A 20,543-nucleotide genomic window follows, 5' to 3' on the forward strand; every position below is an offset into this window, starting at 1 on the left:
CTGTACTATCATCTTCAAAGGTTATCACCATTTACCAATTACCTAAATCACCAGCTTGTTCCATCGCCTGGTCGAATATACCCAAACCATCATCCAACCCAGACCCGCCGTTTCTCTTGTCCGATAAACCGGCGCTACCTAACGCACCGTCGAACAATCTCTCGTTGAACAATACATGACCTGAAGGAGTCTGTTGTGATTGTTGCGGTTGACCTTCTTTCGATGTTCGTTCTTCTCTTGCCTTTTCGCCTGAGCTTGATTCAGAGTGATGCGAGGAGGTATGTTCTCTGGCATATTGAGAGGCAATAAGATCGCCTGGTCTTCCATTACTGTTTTGACCATCACGGGGAATACTCATCAAAGGTGGTAATCTGTATTCCAATCCGTTAGGCTCTATCATCCCCGATGGATCTGCCCCGGGTATACCTTGATCGCCAAACGATGTATTGTAGTATTCATCTCCTGCCGACGGACCTACCGCATGTGGATCATACGATAGACCAGGTAATGGCTGTTGATCCCAATATTCACCATTGCCTCCCGGTTGAGTTTGCCACGTTTCGTATCCTGTTGCAGCTTGTCCCGCATGGTTATTGACATCTACCATACCTTCTAAGGGAGGTAATCTGTACATCTCAGGATGATCTTGACCTAAAAAGTTATTCTCGGTCGACAATACATTGTGAACAGTACCACCGTACATGTCATTGGAATATCCCCCACCAGCACCAGCACCGGGTACAGGAGCAGCTTGAGCGACCATCTGAATGGGTCTACCGTCGATATCGTACCCAACCGAGGTAACGTAGTTGGATTGATCGAGCGGGTACATCCCATACCCACCTCCCCCAGCTGGATATCCGCTGTAGGCCGCCGTCGCTGCTGCTGCTGCTTGTTGGTATTGCTGAGATTGGTGGGGGTGAGCTGAAGAAGACGAGTTGGCTAATCGATTAGTGGCGGCATTGTATAATGACATGTTCAATAGGTTTGTGCCGAGGAGGTTTTGCCTCATTTGTTTGGCTCGAGCTTGTGCTTTTTGAGCTCGGATGGCTCCTTTAGAAAGTTGTCCTGTATCCCTTCTACGACGGCTAAACGATGATGCCACCAAATCCCATTAGTCGGTGCTGATATCTTGCGATGGTGGAGAAGGAGACGCAGACATAAAGAGCTCACCTTCTTGACCTGGAACTACTACTCATCTCACTTTGAGCACTATCAGATTCATTCCCCTTTTGGATGATTTGATCTTTGATTTCCTTTTCAAGCTTATCACCTGATTTACCTTTAATCAATGCTTCAGCTACCGCATCTACCTTCTCATCTTCAGCTGGATCTTTCCTGACTCGCCTTCTAATGATGTCGGTCCGTCGGAATACAGGTTGGTAGCGATATCCTGGATATTTACGAGCATGTTCTTCTTTCTCCAAACGAGCTTGCTCGTTAAACTTCGCTCGGACTTCCAACGGTGCTTCTTTCCACATCTTAGCGGCCTGAAGAAGGATCCGAGGATATTCAGCAATGTATTGTTAATTCACACAGTGGCGATACTTACAACTACAGATATGTTTTGATGTTTCACTTCGACACTGGGTGGGATCAAGTTGGAATCTGTAATGTGCTTTCTGAAAAGGATAAAAGCATTTCTGGCTCGTTTGATATGTCCTTCAGGTTGCTAAGATGTAGCAAGCATAATTGTGAGTGGTCATATCGCCTGATTCAACGAGCTACAGTATATGACACTGTGAAAACTCTTGTACCGATGATGTGCGCGAAAAGAACAGCAACTCACCTTCCTGGCATGACTTTTCTTTTTCGGAGCAGGTACACCAGCCCCGGTATTATCGGTGTCATCATCATTTACATCTTTCGCAAATCGATTGCCAAAATCGAACCCGCTCTCTGAACCATTGTCATCACCGCTCAGACCTTTATCCGGTGTATCCCCGCCCAGAGAAGATCCGAAATCCCTTAGACTGTTGTTATAGCTCCCGAAAGAAGAAGGCCACAAGCCGTTCGGTGAGGTTGGCGAGTTGGTCTGAGTTGACGGCTGAGTATCGGTCCCAGCTCCAGCGGCATAGATGTTCAATGAAGGTAGACTTGACCATTGGGTTAAAGGGATCGAAGGTAATTGTGAATCGCCCATCGGTGCCAACTGATTGGAATCGCTTCTGATAGAAGGTATCACACCTTCATCTCGTAAAGCAGGATCGATAATTTCTTTACCCGATTGATCAATTACTTGTACTAATGGTAAATCATCCTTGATCAATGCCGAATTCGAAGAGTCGCTAGAGGCTGCGTTGGATAATTGAGAGACTCTTCGGACCATCGCTGGCATTTGAGGTAGGGGTAGAGGTAAATTAGGAGGTGAGCCCGAAGGCGTCCGGGCTTGGTCTCTGTTTTCGGGCTCTACATTCTCGGGAAGAGGCTGCGAAAGCTCGGTAGGTGGGCTGGAGATCACTGAGCTCTCTCGCGATGCTGCTACTGAGCATCCATAACTATATCAGCATTATTGACCATATAGTTCACATCGTCTCTGGTGGAAAATAGGACATGCTGACTCACATGATGGCGCCTGACTCGCGATGGATCCCGGATGACTTGAGTGTGAGCTCGAAGTCATCTTTGCTCGTCGCTTCCTTCGTACTGTATCAGTAGGGGTTGGCAAAGGAGTGCGGTGAAGGTAAGTCTCTTTTTTCTCACTTTTTTGAGGAGGGTTTATTGACAATTCGCTAGAGCACGAGTCTAGCAACTATGCCCAGCTTGTGCTTTACTGGTACAATGGTACGTGCACTAGTCTCGTAAGTAAGATTGACCCTTTCAAATGGATCTTCTTCCTGCAGTGATGAAAGGTTATAAATCCTTTCGAGATGAATTATCTTAGAGAGGTGGGAAAAAAGGTTAACCATCGAGTCTCGCTCCTTTTCAATCATACTTCTACTGTCTTCAACGCTTGTCTACAGGTTAGAATACCCACAAAGGGGGATGCTCCTTTGAGATCATTCGACCAAAAGGATCGTCCACCATAGTTTCTCCGTACCCTCCGTGCTCAGCAGGGGGATTGGTCATTGGACGTCATATGAGGAGATGCTCAATAAAAGGATCGTCGTTGCTCAGCGCGTATGGGACCACCGCCCACATCGGATATGCCTATATTGCGCAACATGATCGACTCAGATAGAATGATAGTCGGTCAGTGGAAAAGATCCTTTGTGATTGAAGCGAAAGCGAGTCAGCCAATCGAGTCTAGAATTGTGAGTAAATAGATAGCGATGATCGGCCGGACCATTTTCTGGAGGGCCCTTTGGATCGTCATAGTAATAAAGGAGAAAGGGGTGATAGGATGAAAATTCAACTAGATAGGGAGTCAATAACTCCGATTAGGATAAGCACAGGGGATGCTGCATCTTCTGACAGTGAGCGCAGTATGACACACAGTTATGCATTTCTGACTCAAGATCCTTCTCACGGTTATTCGACTTTTCGTAGACTTTGAAAACTACTGGAAATACTATGACCAGGCCAATCAGATTATAATTCTAAATGATCATATAGAAGGATTGATTTACTTACGATCATACGTCTATTAACTCTTCGACGATAAGCTTCTCCTTATCCCAGATATTCGCTCTCCAATATACATCTTCCTTCAACCTATCCCAGACGTCTTCGAGAGAGTTCATCTGGTACACCATGAAACTTCCGGCGATGTTCAGTTGACCCTCTGGAAGAGTCGTATTTCGTTGGGCAGTTCCGGGTCTAGGAGCTAAAGGACCGCTGTAGACTGCCAGACGGTCATTGTATCAGCACGGATATAAACTACGCAATGGACATGTGACTCACGCATCATACCCTTAGGATCTTTCGAACCCCTCTCGAGATGTTCAGGCCGGACAGCGTATCGCTGAGCGAGGTGATCGGGGTAGTCTGGAGCGTACACAAGAAATCTAGGCATGGTGTATTTCGAGTGGGGGATCTGTCCGATGGAGGTGCGAGGTTGATGGAGGAGAGTGAAATCTGATGCACTATCACTGGTTATATATTACTCTTCTCCGTCTCACTCTTCCGAGCACAGATGGATATGAGTGATATGGATCCACCGTGACTTGCCGAATCTTTCGGATTGGCAGCACACATTCGGACCGGATTGCGGCCGGTGCCTCCTTGTTGGTTAGGCTGGCGAAATAAGAGCCACTTGGCGCCTAACCGATCTGTGGTTTGTCCCATGTGTATCTCACGTGGTGCACGTCATCAGCAAAGTCCACGAAAGCTGAGATACTCGAGTACTCTCTGGTCTATAATCTTATCTATCTGACTGTGATTTTATCTCTCGTCCTCACCCTCACATGCCTTGACATCGCAGACAGACGAGTGTAACGCATCTGGCCTGCCCTATAGACAGAAAGACGATCTTGGCGGTATCTTCTATTCCATGCCTTCCGCGTCATGACGGATCAACCGAAACCAAGTCTTTTCTCTTCCCTAAGTCTGGGTCGAGCCTCTCGTTCTCCGCGACCGTCCAATACACCCATCGAACCACTCACCCACCCTCTACTTGGTGCATCGACGTCATCTCTCAACTTGCCTACCTCCGAACTGGCTCCTTCGGACGCGTCTGCTCCTCACTTGACCCACAAATCTAGCGGATCATGGTCCGCCAAATCAGGTGCTGCCGAATTGACGAATCTCCCTTACAAGCCTAGACAGCGTCATGGTGGTGGTATAGGCTCAGCAGGTAGTGCAGCCAGCATCTTTGGTCCATCAGGTATAGCATCTCCAAGTACGCAGCCAGCCACATCAAGTATATCTACCTCGCCTGTAACTCCAACTGCGATAGTCTCAGCGCCACCGACTACGTCAACCTCCACATCTACTACCTTCGCACTACCCCCTTCGACTTCTGATCCACCCGCTCAAGCTGACTACTCAGCTCTCTCATCCGCACCAAACCTTCCTGCATCATCTGTCCTCACAAGTAGGCTTCAAATACAGAGTCTGAAAGCTGCCGCCCAGAGAATAGGTCTCGGTAATGGAAGTATGGGTATGTCGATGATAGATGCCATCTTCGACAAAGGTCAATTGGGAAGGGCCAAAGCTGGAGAAGGAGGGGATTGGGGTGATCTGTTGAGAATACTCATGGGAGGAAAGGTCGGTCGGACAACTCTGTATGTCATCAAGTACCAAGCTAATACTTCCATCCATAGGCTGTCCTGCTCCTTCCCACCACGCCGTCTTCGTCACTTCCGATGACCCCTCAAACACTTAAAGATCATGTTGCTTTCATCGCGCCACCTGTCCCTTTGGCCTCTTCCTCCTTCACTTCCAAACAACCTGGTAACGCGTCGCAAGCTTCGAGCGACGAGAAACCTTCCACAATGGACAGTGTTAGCGTATTTGTCACTATGTCAGGTATGATTGGTACCATCCAGAAGTACGTACATCGTGATTGACCTTCATGTCGATCTTGAGGCTGACAATCACCCTTAGCGATATTGTATCATTCGAATCCACCGTCCCTTCTGACTCACCTCTCATCCGTGACCTTCGCGATGCCACTACTCGACAGAGTGTTCTATCTACACTCAGGCCTACTCATACTACATCTTCACCTTCCTCCTCTTCCTTATTTCCAACTTTTACCTTATCTAAAGAGACAGCCATCCTTCCGTTTCCGCCTCCATCAAAGACGGGCCCCGCAGCAAGCAACGAGACAAAGGAGAAAGAAAAGCCTCCTCCAGGTAAATTAGGGCGAATAAACCCTTTTGCCTCATTATTTGGAGGATCATCAAACGCTCCTAGTCCCGCTCTCAGCTCCTCTCCAGTCAGCATACATCCACCCGCACCTCCTTCTCCATCTCTCAAAGCCGACAACACTCTGACACCAGACAGGCCTCTCTCACCGTCACGCCCACATGTAGGTAGTAGGCCATCGTCACCAACTCCAGCTTCCCCCAAGCCGGCATCTCTCCTTACATTTGATCACGGTGATAACGCTTCGATCATGTCTGACACCGCATCAATCTCGCTTGCCCACGGAGAAGGCTATCAAGTCACAGCTTATACCGTTTCTCGACCTATAAGGTATCATGAAACCCATAAGACCCTGACCAAAGCGATCAGATCTCACATTCGAGAAGTGCTAGCAAAGTTACCGGACAAAGTTATAGAAAAGGTCGTCAAGCTTGTATTAGCGAATGCCTGTCCATCATCCCAAGGTGATGACCTACTCAAAAATCATAAAGGACATTCCCATGATGTAGATAATATAGCTGTATTGGATTTTTACGATCCTACCACTACAGGAGAGAGATTGCAAGATTTTATGGAGGGTATATACGATGATTTGATCTCACATTACAGATCTGAAGGATCCGACGGGCTGAAGAGGAAGGGGAGTGGTAATGTACCTTGGGGAAGAGCAGCTCACGGCCAGAGTATGTCAGCTGAGGGAGTTGAAGAATCTGCCAAAGAGAAGAAAGAGAAAGATAGGCTGGAGAAAGAAGAACAGGTCGAGAAAGAAGCTAGCGAAGGTACAGAAAAGGTTGAAGCTGTGGTTTGCAGGTTGCTGTATAATAGGTGAGCCTTTCTTTCATAGTATTTGAGCCAGTCTGGCTAACAGCATGAACAGATTATTCTCGCCGCTCGAATCGGATGATGCAAGACACGACGAAGCGCTCGCTTCTCGTATAGCAGCGTTAAATATGCTGGACCTATCACTGGATCACTTAGGCTTGATCACTAGGCCCGAGGGCGAGGAGCCGGAAGGTGCCATCGCGAAGGGCTTGACGGACATCGTCGACGATATTGGACATGGTAAGCTCATCATGATGTTACCGCTCGAAGTGCTCTAACACAGTGTGATTATCTAGAATTCCAGAAATTGTCCGGAAGCGATTGCTTGACACCGAAAGACAAGGCCAGCGTCCTCATCAAAGCACATAAGATCGTGGTCGGTAAGTTTTTCTTCAGGCTCATAGTCACGCTTCCTTACTCACCATAAATATAGATGGTCTTGCTCGGATGCCTAATGTGGAGCTTCGACCTGAAGGGGAGCCGTATCGCCCTCCACAGGGCGAAACTAGCGCCCGTGATACACACAGCAATACTCCTGGTGGAGAACCGCCTACAACATCTATTCCCGAGACTGAATCAACAATGACATCGCCCTTATCACAGAATGCTTTATTAGACATCGACCATAAGCATTCGAATGTATCACCATCCTTGTCAGAGTCTTCCGATCCGTTGAATGCGATAGGAGGCGATATTGGGGCCACTCCCAAGCCGATCATGCAGAAAAGTCCTTCTGTACCTCAACTCGTGTTGAACGAATCGACTGCCGATCTCCAACCTGAACCGGATCAGCTCAGACAAGCAATGTCAGATTCAGTCATAACACTCACTCCATCCAGGAGTCGAGAAACGACCGAGTCGTCCAACAGCTCTGTACCACCACCCAAAGCAGCTACAGCTACAACTGGCAGACCTGGGACTTCTGGTGCCGATCTCATCTTGCCAATCATCATCTACTCTGTTGTCAAGTCCAATCCACCGCAACTAGCCTCACAGCTCATGTATCTCCGACGATACCGATCTGCCATCTGCCTGACAGGGGAAGCGAGCTACGCGATAGTCAATCTTACAGCTGTCGTAGAATTCCTTGAGCATGTTGATTTGGCTGAATTAGGACTAGGCGGACAGTCAGATAGGGTCATGTCAATTGCCGATTTATCGCCTATAGGCTTGAATTACCTCGACGAAAGTAACGCAGATGCGGCATCGATCGCCTCAGCCTCTTCAAGGTTGCGAGGTAGGGTATTCCAAGTGGGTGAATTGGCAGGTACAGCGGCTGGATCAGCGAATAAAGTGATAACGGGAGTGGTCGATTCTTCTTGGATGGCTCTGAGAGGACTGATGGGTAATGGATCAGCACCGAATCCCGATTCCTCCGGTATAGAAACTTCATCTGCGGAAAGTGAGAACAGACCCGAAATGCGACCTAGAGGTGCTTCAACGTTCTCACTAGCTAGTGTGACTGCGAGTGTCGCTTCAATCGCTGCCGCCGCAGCCGCCAGGAATCGATCAAGAGCAAATTCACGCGCTTCAGAGCAAGTCTGGGGAGGTAATCAGGAATTACAAGAGGTTTCGTCGAATTCAAGACCCGCTTCTTTAAGGGAACGATCGAACGAGTATTACTCTTCAGATGAAGATGGTAGTGGATCCGATGAGGAACATGAGGTGGATGAGAACGAACCAGCAGGAGAAGAGCAGAGCAAAAATGGAAAGGGGCTGAAAGAGGAGGTGAAAGAGAGAGTCAGCTTAAGTAACAGGTTGGCTTCGATCGGTGTTTTGGGCAGGTTGAGCAGTCCGGCTGTATCTTCTCCAACTAACAGTACGGAGAATGATATTAAAGCTACGGAGGACAATATACCTGCTCCTGCACCAAGTAAAGTGAGTTGCCGGATCCTCCTAAAGAGCAAGAGTCAGATCAGCTCACGCAACTTTTTATGAAACAGGCATCGACCTTCCTCGCCAATTTGACTCCAAGATCAATATCAGCTTCATTGCCTTCATCTCATACACCAGGTAACGGAACTAAAGACCAGGAAACCAAACAACCTCAAACTCATGGGAGGAGAGGATCGATCCTGAGCAATTTGGATTCTATACGATCACGCTCTCGTTCACCTAGAGGTAGTATGTCGTCATTACCGCTATCTAAGAACAACTCAGGTGTGGAGTTGAGCGAGAATGATGGACCGTTAGATAGGTTTATGAACTGTAAGCTGCTTCATGTCAGTCGTAGTCCCTGACGAATACTGATATGTGTTGTCTTTCTCGCAGGCGATGTGGGAGATATCAAGATCTCAGAGATTGGTGCGTTGTTGAGAGATTATAGGAGACTAGGAAATATAGTTTCGAATGTTCAGAAGAACGGTCAACCTCAACATCCACAACATCCATCCAGTTGAGAAGGAGAAAGTTTGATGAGACATAGTAGAAGCGGGTCACGATATACGATGAATCACAGCCGAAACGACTATTCACGACTGACAATACAGAATCGAGGTAAACATACACATTTTTCTATATGCCTTAATATAGATCCCTCATATGCATATTTTGTGTATTCACTATGCAGATATGCTCATGCTAATACATACAAAGATAAAATCTTCATGATACTCAGGTAATAATGTACAAACGCAAAAGTACTAGATCATACAAAAGCAACAATGTTTTCCCAAGCGACCCAGAGTCCTTGGTTCCGTGTCAAGGTGATAGATCTTTTAGTCCATACGCCATGAATATCTCAAGACATTTCATATCCTCTATTGGGGAAACCCGCTCCTTTTTCTCAATGCGCCTTATCCTGGTCCGCCATCTTCTCGGAGGGAACTTCCAAGGGCGATTCCATAGTAAACATCATCATGGGCGTATCGACCGACAGATTAGGAGAATGAGATAGATCGTACTTTTCCGATGCAGAACCAGACCTAGGATCAGGTGTTTCTTCAATCTCACTTGATCTTCTGCATTGTACGAAAGTATTGGGATTTAACAAGTCATTGGCAGAATTCGATTTCCTCATCGCCAACCCCGTGGAGTGGACACCACCAGCAGGACTTCTATTCAGTTGATCACTCTTACTTGGTTTTCTCCCCTGTTGATGTTGTTTATTTTCAACTAACGGTTCTTCACTCGATCTTCTGATCATCTCTGGTAATTCCACAGGACTAGTAATCTCGCTCCTGTTATTCCTCTCTTCCGCACCCGCATTCGCAACCAGAGAAGAAGACGGTGACGGGGATGATGATCCGGAGTGATTTGGTTCAGGTATTTCCAATTTTGGTACTTCCTTTTCGATACCTTGTGCACTATTGACATCCTTGACCACACCAACCAAGGAATCTTCCCTCAAACTCCTGGCCGCAGCTTGGAGGGCCACATGTCTGACAATTTTCCATTCCCTATCTTCCCTCTCACCCTCGTGCTCTAAAACTTTGATCCACAATTTCAATTTTGTAATATTCAGTCGATCGTTCCGTATCTTGTGGGCCAGGGAGGGGATGGATGACGATATTTTATCTCGAGTGGATTTTTGAAAGGGAGTGAGGAGCGATATGTTTCGGACCAGGATCAAAGATGATCGTAAGGAGTCTTCAATGGGTCGACATTTCTCGCGTAGAGTGTTAAGGTGTTCCTGAGAAATAAGACAAATTATATTTCATTAGTGGTGTCACACGATGAAGGATGAGCGGAGTGGAGTGTAGGAACTCACATAAATCAGAGATACTCTCGAGGTATGTATATGTCTTGTGTCCATCTTCACCGGTAGTTTCTCCTGAACTAAATCACTAGAGGTTGAAGGCCTGTTGGATCCAGCCTCGCCTCGACCAGCTGCTAATTCAGCTTTGACCACTCCAAAGACTTCCTCCAATTGTTCACCCTCATGTACAACCTGGTCAGGTCCGTCTACATCTATATTCCCGTTCTTCACTTTCATCTTCGCATTCCCATCTGGAAGACTGGTGTTGGTATGATGATCAACCAACCCCAATCCCTGATCATGCTCATGTCCATTTCTGTCCAAAGTGGTATTTGAACTTGATTTGGGTTCGCCGAAGAAAGCTTTTCTACCACTTCCCAGCGGGGTCAAATGAGCTCCTTCTGCAGCAACCGCCGCACCTTTTAATTCTCGTTTGTGAGACGCAGCGGCAGCAGCTCCAGCTAAAACAACTTGGTCTTTCCGCATGGAAGGACCTTTCATTCTAAGATTGACAGTCTTGAACGTCGCCGCGTAATTGATAAGACCTATCCACTCGTTCATTTCGTACTCGTCAGACGATTGCAGGAGATATTGTCGGGATTGCGGCATGACGAAACGGAACGTATTAGGGTACTATCATAGATATAAAACATGATCAGTCAAGATCAATCATGGTTCTACGATTTGGAATTCCACTTACAGCAGTAAAAGTACGATCGAAAACAGCCACACAATCTTTGAGCGAGAACACTTCATCAGGTTTGAAAGACGTTTGACGAGGTAGGAGCAATTGGCCGGATCCATCATCTGTATCTCGCAGAGATTGTATTTGTTCGAGAAGCGTAAGAGCCCAAGTAGGATCTTTGAAGAATAATAGTTGAGAGGAAGTGAGGATGACACTCCATGATTTCCACCTTCGAGAGGCTTTCTTGGAGGATTGATCTGATTCGTCTATCGAGTTGGTAAGACCATTAGTACCCAGTCACCTCCAAGATCTCATACATGCGAGGAATTCAATATCCACGCGAAAAGGAAACCATTGTACTCACCTTTTCTGGACAACAGTCCAACTTTCACCACTCTCAACACCAGATCTTCCATTTTCTGATCTTTGGCTCCCACCGTATTTCTTCTGGAAGGAGTCGTCAGCTTGCCTCCTACGCTCGTCACAGGACTAGTGGTGATGTAAGATGGGATGATGAGGTTATTGGCATTGGCAAAAGCTTGACATAGCAGATCCAGGTTGAGGAACGGTCTTGTCCCTCTATACGAAAATGGGTTTTCAGGTGAGATTTGATTTTCTATGTTATTTACTCTAAGTGTGCCCAGTAAACCTCTGACGATCATGTGATACACGTCCACTTTGGCCTTCCCGCTTGTACCCATACTCATACCGCTCGTACTGGTAACAGACGAAGGCAGAGGGTTGTTGGTGAAAGTAGGTGTGGAAGGTCCGAAGGTTGATGAAGAAGATTCGTACCCGGATGATCTCTTGAGATCCATATCATCTTCTATGAATATGAATGGAGTATAGGTGATATTATCAAAGAACGCTTCCAAAACTATAGGCGATACACCTTCCATGCGTGTATTTCGAACGTAGTCGACTTTTGTCATTTTATTCTTGTTGGATTTGTTGAATGCGTCGGTATGTAGCATCATCATTGAGAATGCCAGAACGTAGGTGTTGTCTATGAAGAGTGAACCGTATCAGCCTTGTTCTTCAAGTATCACGGAAGGAAAACGTGTATCTCGACGCAACACCGAATTTTACTATAAAGATTGAAGTATAATCGTGACAGGAGGTACAACTCACCCTTGTGACCATACAACTCAGGCTCACATTCCTCATACCTCTTAGAGAACGCTTCAATCACTCTATCGATCTGTTGAGTTTCTTTCGGTAAACTCATGTGCATCAATAACCGTCTCAGAGCAACATCCAAGGCGTTATGAGTAAAATCAAACGTCGAGAGATACAATTGTAAAGCTTCGGTGTGAAACTCGTCGCCACTACATAGTATCATTATGATCAGTTTTGACATCTTCACTCGTACCTCAACATTTTTCCGTATCTTTCCCCTAATATGAAAGTAAGGAGTAAAAGCCATGATGAACCCACCTTGAAGCAAGTACATTAGCAATCTCGTCCCTCTGTACATTATTAACGATCCTTTCCAACCACGCTTTAGGGGACTCTTCATCTTGTCTCTGTGATATCTGCTTGATCATCGAGTTTGTCATGGCAGCAGGGATACTTCCAGTGGATGGTCTAGGGCTGGTTCCAGGACTCAACAATCCGTTGGTCGTGTTTGTTCCAGAAGTATCTTCCCAGCCTACCATCCCACCGCCGGTGGAAGAAGACATTGACCCACTCGACCTAGCAGGTAAGGGGAAGAGCGATGAAGAAGTTTTAGGTGATGACGGACCGGAAGAGCCTGACCCAAACAATCCATTGGATATCCTGTGGATGGTGCCGGGTCGACGACGTGGTGGAGTAGCGGCAATGGGGAACAGATTAGGTGAAGATGGTCGAGGTGGGGCGAAATGGTATGCGGTAGGTGCGAGTGATATTGTCGACGCTCGTACTCTGTTCTTACGTTGGGCTTTGGTCTCATCTTGCCGAGTTATAGACCCAAGAGACGCAATGGAAGGTGTGAAGGAAGTTCTGGGTGATCTTGTCTGAAGCTCTTCGACGCCAGGTCGGCCATTATCATCACCTATTGACCTTCCTCTGAGCGCACCGGAAGAAGCCATCGAAGAGGACGAAGTGGAAGGTCTCATCCTCTGACTTCTGCCGGCATCACCTCCCATCGGTATATTCCCAAACTCATCGATCTCCGTATTTGCATTTCCTTTTCCCAATAGACTACTACTTCTACTTCGGTTTGTAGATTTCGAGAATACACTTTTCATACGGCCTATTATAGCGGAATTACCAGAATTGGACCTATCCCCCAGTTTGGGTCTTGACGGTGTTCGAGGCGAGGCAGATAACGTTAACGAGGGCGATTGACTGTTTGGTGTAGTTGGGCGAGGTAAGGGCAAATGAGGGTTAGAAGATTGGGTCACGAGCTTTTGAGGAGGCAAAGGTGCATCAGACCACGATCTGACTCTACCTTCTCTGAAAGCTGGCGGGGCTTTTAGAGGGGATTGGGAGGGTGGTAAGCCTTGTTCAGGCAGTGAGTCCAACGGTGACGATATAGATGATTTAGAGGAATTATGGCGTTCAGCTCCATCCATCCACGGTCTTCGCCCGGGACCCCAATTACTGAGCTCAGCTTCAGGAGTACTGAACAAAACTTCACTCTCGTCCTTCTCGCTTTGGGGGGTGGCTACCCACGGCCCACTTCCGGGAATAAAAGGCGATATAGGGTCATGAGTAGGCAGATTGAAGGATGACTCCGATGACTGGGCCGTCTGATTCCGCATTCCGGCATTGGGTATAGCCATAGGACCGACTTGGACCATTGGTGGCTCAGCTTCATCATCTGTCGTTTTGGCCGATGAACGCCGTGAGAAAATGCTGATCATCTTGCTTTGTCCAGTGAGTGGCAGACTAGTGGCGGTAGAAGGGGAGAGATTATGTTGTGGTCGTCGAGGTGTAGGCTGTCGCGATTCGGACACAGGGTTTTCGACGTTCGTAGGGGGTCCCAGACTTTCTCGACTGGCCGCTTGTTGTTGTTGCCCAGGAATACTTTCCGACCGGCCAATGACAGCGGGAAAACTATCTTCAACCGTTGACTTCATGTGAGACTCAGAGGTTTTCCTCCTGACGGCCTTTTTCACTCCCAGCCATTCCAGGACACTACTGGATTTGCCCACGCTTTCACCTAAGCCACCATCTATGTGTTCGGGTGCAGGCATCGGATTCTCAACTTCGGTCCCTTGTGGATTAGGTGATGATCTCCCAAAGAACCCAGATAAACTCCTAGCCCTTCTTATCACCTTTCTTTTTTCTCCTTGTTGTGAAGACGGTAAGGAGACATCTTCATGCTTCGCAGATATACCATCCGGTTCCACAAATGCTATCTTGGGTATTGGACTAGGTGAGCGTGAGGGAAAAGGTGAAGATACGGATTGGGGTTTGGAAGGTACAGGTGGAGGAGGTGGTGATTCGGTGTGAGTATTGGGTCTTGATGAGGGCAGCAGCGCTGATGGAAGACCAAGTCCAATTTTCGACCCAGGAGTATTGTTGAGGATGATGCTCGGATCCGGTGAATTACTATGTGACCGCTTATTGGAAGCCAAAGATGGTACTCTCGAATGTCCAGTCGCTGATCTACTTCTCCTCTGGGTCAATGGTGGTTTCTTAGGTGTCTTGGACAATTTCCTGGGACTACTTGGGGTGACGACGATACCTCTAGGCATCGCAGGTGGTTTGACAGATGTCGATGACAAAGGATTCTTCGGAGGTAAAGGAGGTAAAGGAGGTAAAGGACGATCCACATCTATAGGTATAGGTGGCTGAGTCTTTTCTGTGTGTAGAGATAGAATCTTGTGAGAGGGCGAGTACGATGAAGATGGTCTCGAGGAGGAATGTGGCTGAATACTGGGTCTGTGGTTCGTCAAAGACGATGAGGACGATCTGGGTGTCGGTGTCTTGGGAGGGAATGATGTGGGCTCGGGAGGAGAGAATGGATCACGATCACTTGCTGTACGTGAGAACGTCCGCTGCCGTATCGTGAATGGTTGGGGCTGATAGATACAGAGACAAGATGTAAGAGAGATGATAGTCTTTTGGGGTTTCCTTTGGATCTGAAAAACTCACTGTATCACTCTCATTCAAACTGACTTTCACCGTCCGCTCAGATGTTGACCTAGGTGTCTGCTGGGTGCTTCTACCCAAATCCTTCATCCTCATCACTTCGAGATCTTCATCATAATCACCTTTCGATTTTCGTTTCTTCTTCTTCTTGATCGTTTTCTCCGGATCTCCATCTATAGTCAATAACTCTTCTTCTTCCCCCTCTGCTCCACCATCCCTCCCTTTACCCTTTCCATCGTTGAATATTAGGTCCAGGTCTAATTCTTCCCTGCCCGACTGAATACTACTTGTACTCTTCCTCCTATCCTTGTTCGTCGGAGAGGCATCATTGTCATTGCCAGGACAGGTAATCACACTCGGTGAACCGAGGGCCAGCCCGAACCATGATCTCCTTTTAGCAGATTTCGAAGTGCTCGGAGGCGTAGCTGGAGGAGGATCAGGAATGGGCCTGGTAGGTAGCAATGGTTTGGGACGTGGTTGTGAGGGTCCAGCTTCTGCATTTGTCAGATCCACCATCATGGATCTGACCGATAATCTATCAAGAGGAGCTAAATTCGAAGTCTGAAAGGACTGTTGAAGCCATTGGACTGTAGACGGTGGTTCAATCTGAATCTATGTCGAGTACATTGTATGTCAATGGTGGTGTGATTGTCTATCTGTATGCTATGAGATGCTGATGTCTTGTTGTTGTTGTGATCAGTTGTGATGTATTCGTGGTACGAGCTAGTACTTTTCCTTTTATTATGCTGTTACGTTGTTATGCGCGTCGGTTGTCGGTCGATCCCGTTCCCGTAGTTGTGTTGCAGCGACAAAAGCATGTATACCATCGACAGCTCATCCGTCCATCTGTGTGTTTCAGTTGACAAAGACCACCAACGCTTCTAGTGTCATGTATATATATGTTTGACCACTCGTCCTCTCATCGCTCTTGCTATGCATCTCATCTCATCTCATCTCTTCCCATAGCATGCGTCTGCTGCGTCTCCCACTACCTCCGTATCCTACGGCCTCAGTATCACAGCAGCCACGTGCAGTCCCACAAGGCCTAGACTCCCACGTCATGACCTCGTATTCAAGGGTGATTAAGCTTGAATTGATACCGAGGGTGTTATTACGTGATCAATCCAATCCAGCTCGCTTACTTTCACTTTGAGACTGATCCGTCGGAATGAACGAATTACCGATAACAGACAAAGCACTTGGATGGTCGAGTCTTGATATCTCAATCAACTGATCTTCAAGCTCTGTCATCATAGGATATATCGCAATCGAACAATGGCCTGCTTGAAATTCCTGCAGAAGGTGAGCTACCACGTTGATCTTGCAGGAGTTTTAGCTGATCACTAAGGATCTATGTCAGGCTTGGTCAACGACATTATCGAAAGGAGGTGGGTGTCCCGACCGGTATTACACAATTGCATGTATAGCCTGGGAATCGCTAATACCTGCGTATGTATGAATAGGCCATGATACCAATGTCCTCTCCTCAGTAAGCTACCCTGAGCGCAATATTGGGCCACTCCAGGGAGTAGCTTACGCTCAAGATTTACAATGACACCATAGTTACGTCTAATCGAAGCCAGACCTAAATGCCTCAAAGGTGTTTTTACGATTGACCAGAAACATCTCAATAACCATGGCACGATACATGGTGGTGTGATCTTATCAGTGAGTTCATTGATCATCGGCAAGATAGATGATTTATTGATTACCTCGTCAAGTTGACAGACACCCTGACTTCCCTGTCACTCTCCACCCTAGGATACCCTCCTCCAACAGGCGTCTCAGTCAACATCTCAACCGAGTTCGTCCGACCTGGAGGGACCGTAGACTCCGAATTGGTATGTATAGGTACAGTTGAGCAATGCGGGAGGAATCTCGCTTATACACGATGCGAGTTCTATACGCCTCCCGAGAAAGGGGATAAGCTAGTAGCGTATGGGAGTCAAACGAAATTCATGGGTGGATGGAGTAAAGTAACGCAATTTAGTCAAGATGGAACAGAGGAATTGGAGATGGGAGATGGTAAGGCTAAGCTGTAGGAATGATCGAGCAGACCTGAATTTGTGATGTAGATAGACTGATTTGGATCATATGTCGATATCATTTGGATTCCAGTACTGGCAGAAGCAGGACTAACGAATACCATGGCCTGATAATGACTTGCTCACATTCTGACTGCTTGAACATCATCTGTCATCATTCCAAGAACTTCTACCGAATAGGTCGACGACCAATTGACCTCGATCGCATAGAAAACAGCAAGTTTATACATAAAAACCATAAAATACCGAAACTCTACAAACACTTTCAATAAAGTATCATTTGCATACCATCTATTCCTTTCATATTCAATCTTCATCTCTTATCCAGCCAGTCTCATCTTTCTCTTCGTCCATTTCCTGACTGTATCCTTCTAGTTCTGCGTCCGGCTCTGGATCACTGAGTTCACCTTCTTTCCTAGCTACAACACTACCGAAATACCATATCGGCTGACCCAATAGGTCTCGCAATTCTTCTATCCCCGCTGCGTACCGTCCATCAGGATCGGATTCACCATGATCTAGAAGCATGATTCGCATTGTACCGCCTAGGATTGCCATGGCCAGACGAGTCATCTGACCAGTATAGTTGAGTATTGGATCTGACCACGATCACACCAACATATTACATCATCATAAGAGATTAACAGTATTCAGATGATAGTGTTGACTCACCGTCAGACCAAGGTGTCATAGGAACCATATGTCTCGAGTAATGTACATCGCATAGGCCAGAAACGTTATCGACGTAAGATTCAAGATTGACTCCTACTAGAGGATCTAGAAATCGTTCGGATAAAGCATTCCGAAACGAGCCTCTAGAGTCCTACTCAGTATCACCCATACATTTACTTGTCATCTTTCACCTTTCGGTTACTCACAGAATCCTATACAAGCCATCAAAAATTCTTAAACTGTCAGCATTCGTGTACGACACAAGAATAATGACTATGGACTCACGCGCAAATCGCTGGGAATCTCTCTTGAGCATCACTTCCATCCAATACTGCGGGCACCCACTCAATCTCTTTGACCAGGAGATAGCCTCCCGGACGTAGCACGCGAACGCACTCGGTCAACATCGCGTGATAATCCGGCATCTATCAATTTCAAGTTCGTTATATGTTTATTGGTGAGTGACCTTCCTGATCCTCATTCTGCAAGTTTGGTATACAGATGACGATGAACATGGAGATGCAGTATAACTCACTCCGGCATGTATATCCCTCACATGAACTACATCAAAAACATCGTCTTCGTACTCCTGTCCTTTGGTCACATCATGTATCTCGAATCTGGTCGATGGCGAATGGCCGTTCAGCCGTAGGTCGGATTCGGATCACACATACGTCTAGTATGACTTACGAAAAATTGGGTGGGAAAACGGTGATGGGTGGATGAGCTAGATCGACTCCTGTGATCTATGGTCAAACGACATCAACAGTGTTAACATCCACAGACACACACTGACACGAATCTGCACTTCTAGCATAGGTCATGGTAAACTTTATGACGACTTACATGTATATTTGGGAAAGCTTCGATCATCTCTAACGCCCTATGGATTTAGAAGAGCCGAAAATAAGAGGTTAGCCTAGCATACCTTCCCCTCCTTTCTAGTGGTGGTCATGGCTCTAAAAGAAGACTTTATATTTCACACACCATCTACCTGTACCGCAGCCCACATCCAATATCCTCCATGGTCTACCATCGCTCAGCAATATTGCCACTTCGTCTAAATATCATAAACACAAATATCAAATGTCAGTATAACTTTCTATACTACTGGAGATATATCCATTTCTTTGAGAAGATGCTAACTCGAGCTCAAAGAAGTGCAGGGCTTGGCCTACATCCAAGAAAAAGGTGTACGGCGAGCTCTGGCACAGGGTATCGGATAGAAAGACGACTGACCTGGTATATTCCCTGCATGATACTTGTAAACGTCATGTATGTAATCTAATCTCTGCACGTGGCGAAGAGCGATATAGGTGGTGAATCAGTATACATTCTGCTTTACATGAATCCCAAATCGCTCGAATAAGCAAATGATGGGTCGGGATGTCCTCTGTCGGTCATGCTGCTTCAGAAAGACCTCTTCGAAGAATATTTGACTTACTTCAGTTTCAGGCGAATGAGATGCCACCTATCGACCGAAGTTTACCAAGACAATATCAGGAACAAACATCGTATGTATCGTACTGTGGCCAGTGGTCCGAAAGTCGAAATGACAAGTCAGAATGGCTCACAGGTAGACAGTAATCGTCTTGCTATCAATTGATTGGAAGCGTCAGCTTCAGTACGCTGTCGTCTGTTTTTTGGGAAATAGATCTCACTATCGATGAGAAAAACTGGATCGAATGATACATCGACAGTCAGCCATAATCTGTATGCGGTATGAATGTTGTTGAACTACAAACTTACTTGACCTTCGTCAAATCTTAGTGCTGATCCACCTCCTAGCTCGTTGAAGGGATCGAAGTTCATCCTGAGCTTTGTCGTCCTTTAACCTCGGCCAGAGGCAACTAGCTGGCGTAGAAACGATATGATATGGATTTATAGTTTCTCTTGAGCCAGAGGTGTGAAAAATATATTCAAAACTGTATCTTGATTGAGAGTTGAGGAGGGTCGTGTAGACCCGCTGTCCAACCGTATAGTTTGCTGTAATTTACCACATTAAAAAAATCTAATATGAACGTAACATACGGTGATATGGAACATCAAATGAAGTCATTTAACATACCTAGAAAAGATACAATATGATCGTATTCATGTTTACCTCTATATACTCGCCCGCTGCTTTCCGAAGGTAAGCAAGTGATTTGATGGTTAGCCCTTAATTACAATGTGCAGTGTTCATACTAACCCATACAGTAGCACACAATCCGACGAGCTACTATTGCAATTTTAAATTATCATATTTACAGTACTCGTACAGTACCCATCATCAAAAACGCCACAACTTACCTTCACTGCTCACTCGTTATCGTCGTTGTTCAGTAACGATCTACCATCAAATGATGGTACCTCTACTCCACAACCACCAGTTCTGCTGCGAGCCGAGACAAATTGCAGTTGCAGTGCTACAGCTTTACCATGAATAAATCATATCAGATCAAAACAACACGTCCTTTCTGAGAAATTCGCTCACTGGACCGATCCTTTATGATCTATTCCAAAGGATGATGGAGCTGTATCTATGTTATGATGATGTCACAGGTCGGTATTGTAGGTGGTTGAGATGATGAGTCGAGTTGGAATTGGAGTTGAACTGTTTTCGTTTCGAATCTTATAAGAAGGGCGCAAATTATCAATAGTATTATCGGTGTATTTTATGGTAAGACATTTCGAAAAGACAAAAAAGAATGTTCAATCGTTCAATCCTTTGGTTTTATGTTTTTATCATCTCCCCCACTTTCAATACCAATGATGATGATGATGATCAATACGAGTATGTATTCCC

At 46.3% G+C, this 20,543-nt stretch overlaps 6 protein-coding genes across 6 annotated transcripts; 2 read left to right on the forward strand and 4 right to left on the reverse strand.

Annotated features, from left to right (window-relative positions):
• Nucleotides 1-31: 31 nt before the first annotated feature.
• On the reverse strand, nt 32-2,623 carry I203_100592 (uncharacterized protein; the record flags this gene model as incomplete). The annotated part of the gene is made up of 5 exons (XM_065516685.1): nt 32-1,088; nt 1,174-1,490; nt 1,553-1,672; nt 1,790-2,484; nt 2,566-2,623. The coding sequence occupies 5 exons, from the start codon at nt 2,621-2,623 to the stop codon at nt 32-34; spliced, it is 2,247 nt and encodes a 748-aa protein (XP_065373503.1).
• Nucleotides 2,624-3,575: 952 nt separating this feature from the next.
• I203_100593 (uncharacterized protein) lies at nt 3,576-3,955 on the reverse strand (the record flags this gene model as incomplete). Its single annotated transcript, XM_019150419.1, has 2 exons — nt 3,576-3,784; nt 3,844-3,955. 2 exons carry the CDS (start codon nt 3,953-3,955, stop codon nt 3,576-3,578), a joined length of 321 nt encoding a protein of 106 aa, XP_019000385.1.
• A 491-nt stretch (nt 3,956-4,446) lies between these two features.
• On the forward strand, nt 4,447-8,972 carry I203_100594 (uncharacterized protein; the record flags this gene model as incomplete). The annotated part of the gene is made up of 8 exons (XM_065516686.1): nt 4,447-5,148; nt 5,205-5,431; nt 5,488-6,576; nt 6,629-6,813; nt 6,870-6,953; nt 7,007-8,451; nt 8,517-8,781; nt 8,845-8,972. 8 exons carry the CDS (start codon nt 4,447-4,449, stop codon nt 8,970-8,972), a joined length of 4,125 nt encoding a protein of 1,374 aa, XP_065373504.1.
• Nucleotides 8,973-9,358: 386 nt separating this feature from the next.
• I203_100595 (uncharacterized protein) lies at nt 9,359-15,554 on the reverse strand (the record flags this gene model as incomplete). The annotated part of the gene is made up of 7 exons (XM_065516687.1): nt 9,359-10,204; nt 10,283-10,903; nt 10,971-11,221; nt 11,320-11,961; nt 12,087-12,283; nt 12,393-14,968; nt 15,042-15,554. The coding sequence occupies 7 exons, from the start codon at nt 15,552-15,554 to the stop codon at nt 9,359-9,361; spliced, it is 5,646 nt and encodes a 1,881-aa protein (XP_065373505.1).
• Nucleotides 15,555-16,313: 759 nt separating this feature from the next.
• Nucleotides 16,314-17,080, forward strand: I203_100596 (uncharacterized protein; the record flags this gene model as incomplete). Its single annotated transcript, XM_019150422.1, has 5 exons — nt 16,314-16,340; nt 16,399-16,426; nt 16,502-16,527; nt 16,602-16,706; nt 16,760-17,080. The coding sequence occupies 5 exons, from the start codon at nt 16,314-16,316 to the stop codon at nt 17,078-17,080; spliced, it is 507 nt and encodes a 168-aa protein (XP_019000388.1).
• Nucleotides 17,081-17,389: 309 nt separating this feature from the next.
• I203_100597 (uncharacterized protein) lies at nt 17,390-19,567 on the reverse strand (the record flags this gene model as incomplete). Its single annotated transcript, XM_065516688.1, has 11 exons — nt 17,390-17,682; nt 17,756-17,898; nt 18,041-18,180; nt 18,291-18,375; nt 18,446-18,501; nt 18,602-18,638; nt 18,743-18,815; nt 18,995-19,046; nt 19,200-19,226; nt 19,330-19,350; nt 19,505-19,567. The coding sequence occupies 11 exons, from the start codon at nt 19,565-19,567 to the stop codon at nt 17,390-17,392; spliced, it is 990 nt and encodes a 329-aa protein (XP_065373506.1).
• Nucleotides 19,568-20,543: the final 976 nt, after the last annotated feature.

This window comes from Kwoniella mangroviensis, assembly GCF_000507465.2.
Source record: "Kwoniella mangroviensis CBS 8507 chromosome 1 map unlocalized Ctg01, whole genome shotgun sequence".
In the NCBI taxonomy this organism is placed as follows: Eukaryota; Fungi; Basidiomycota; class Tremellomycetes; order Tremellales; family Cryptococcaceae; genus Kwoniella; species Kwoniella mangrovensis.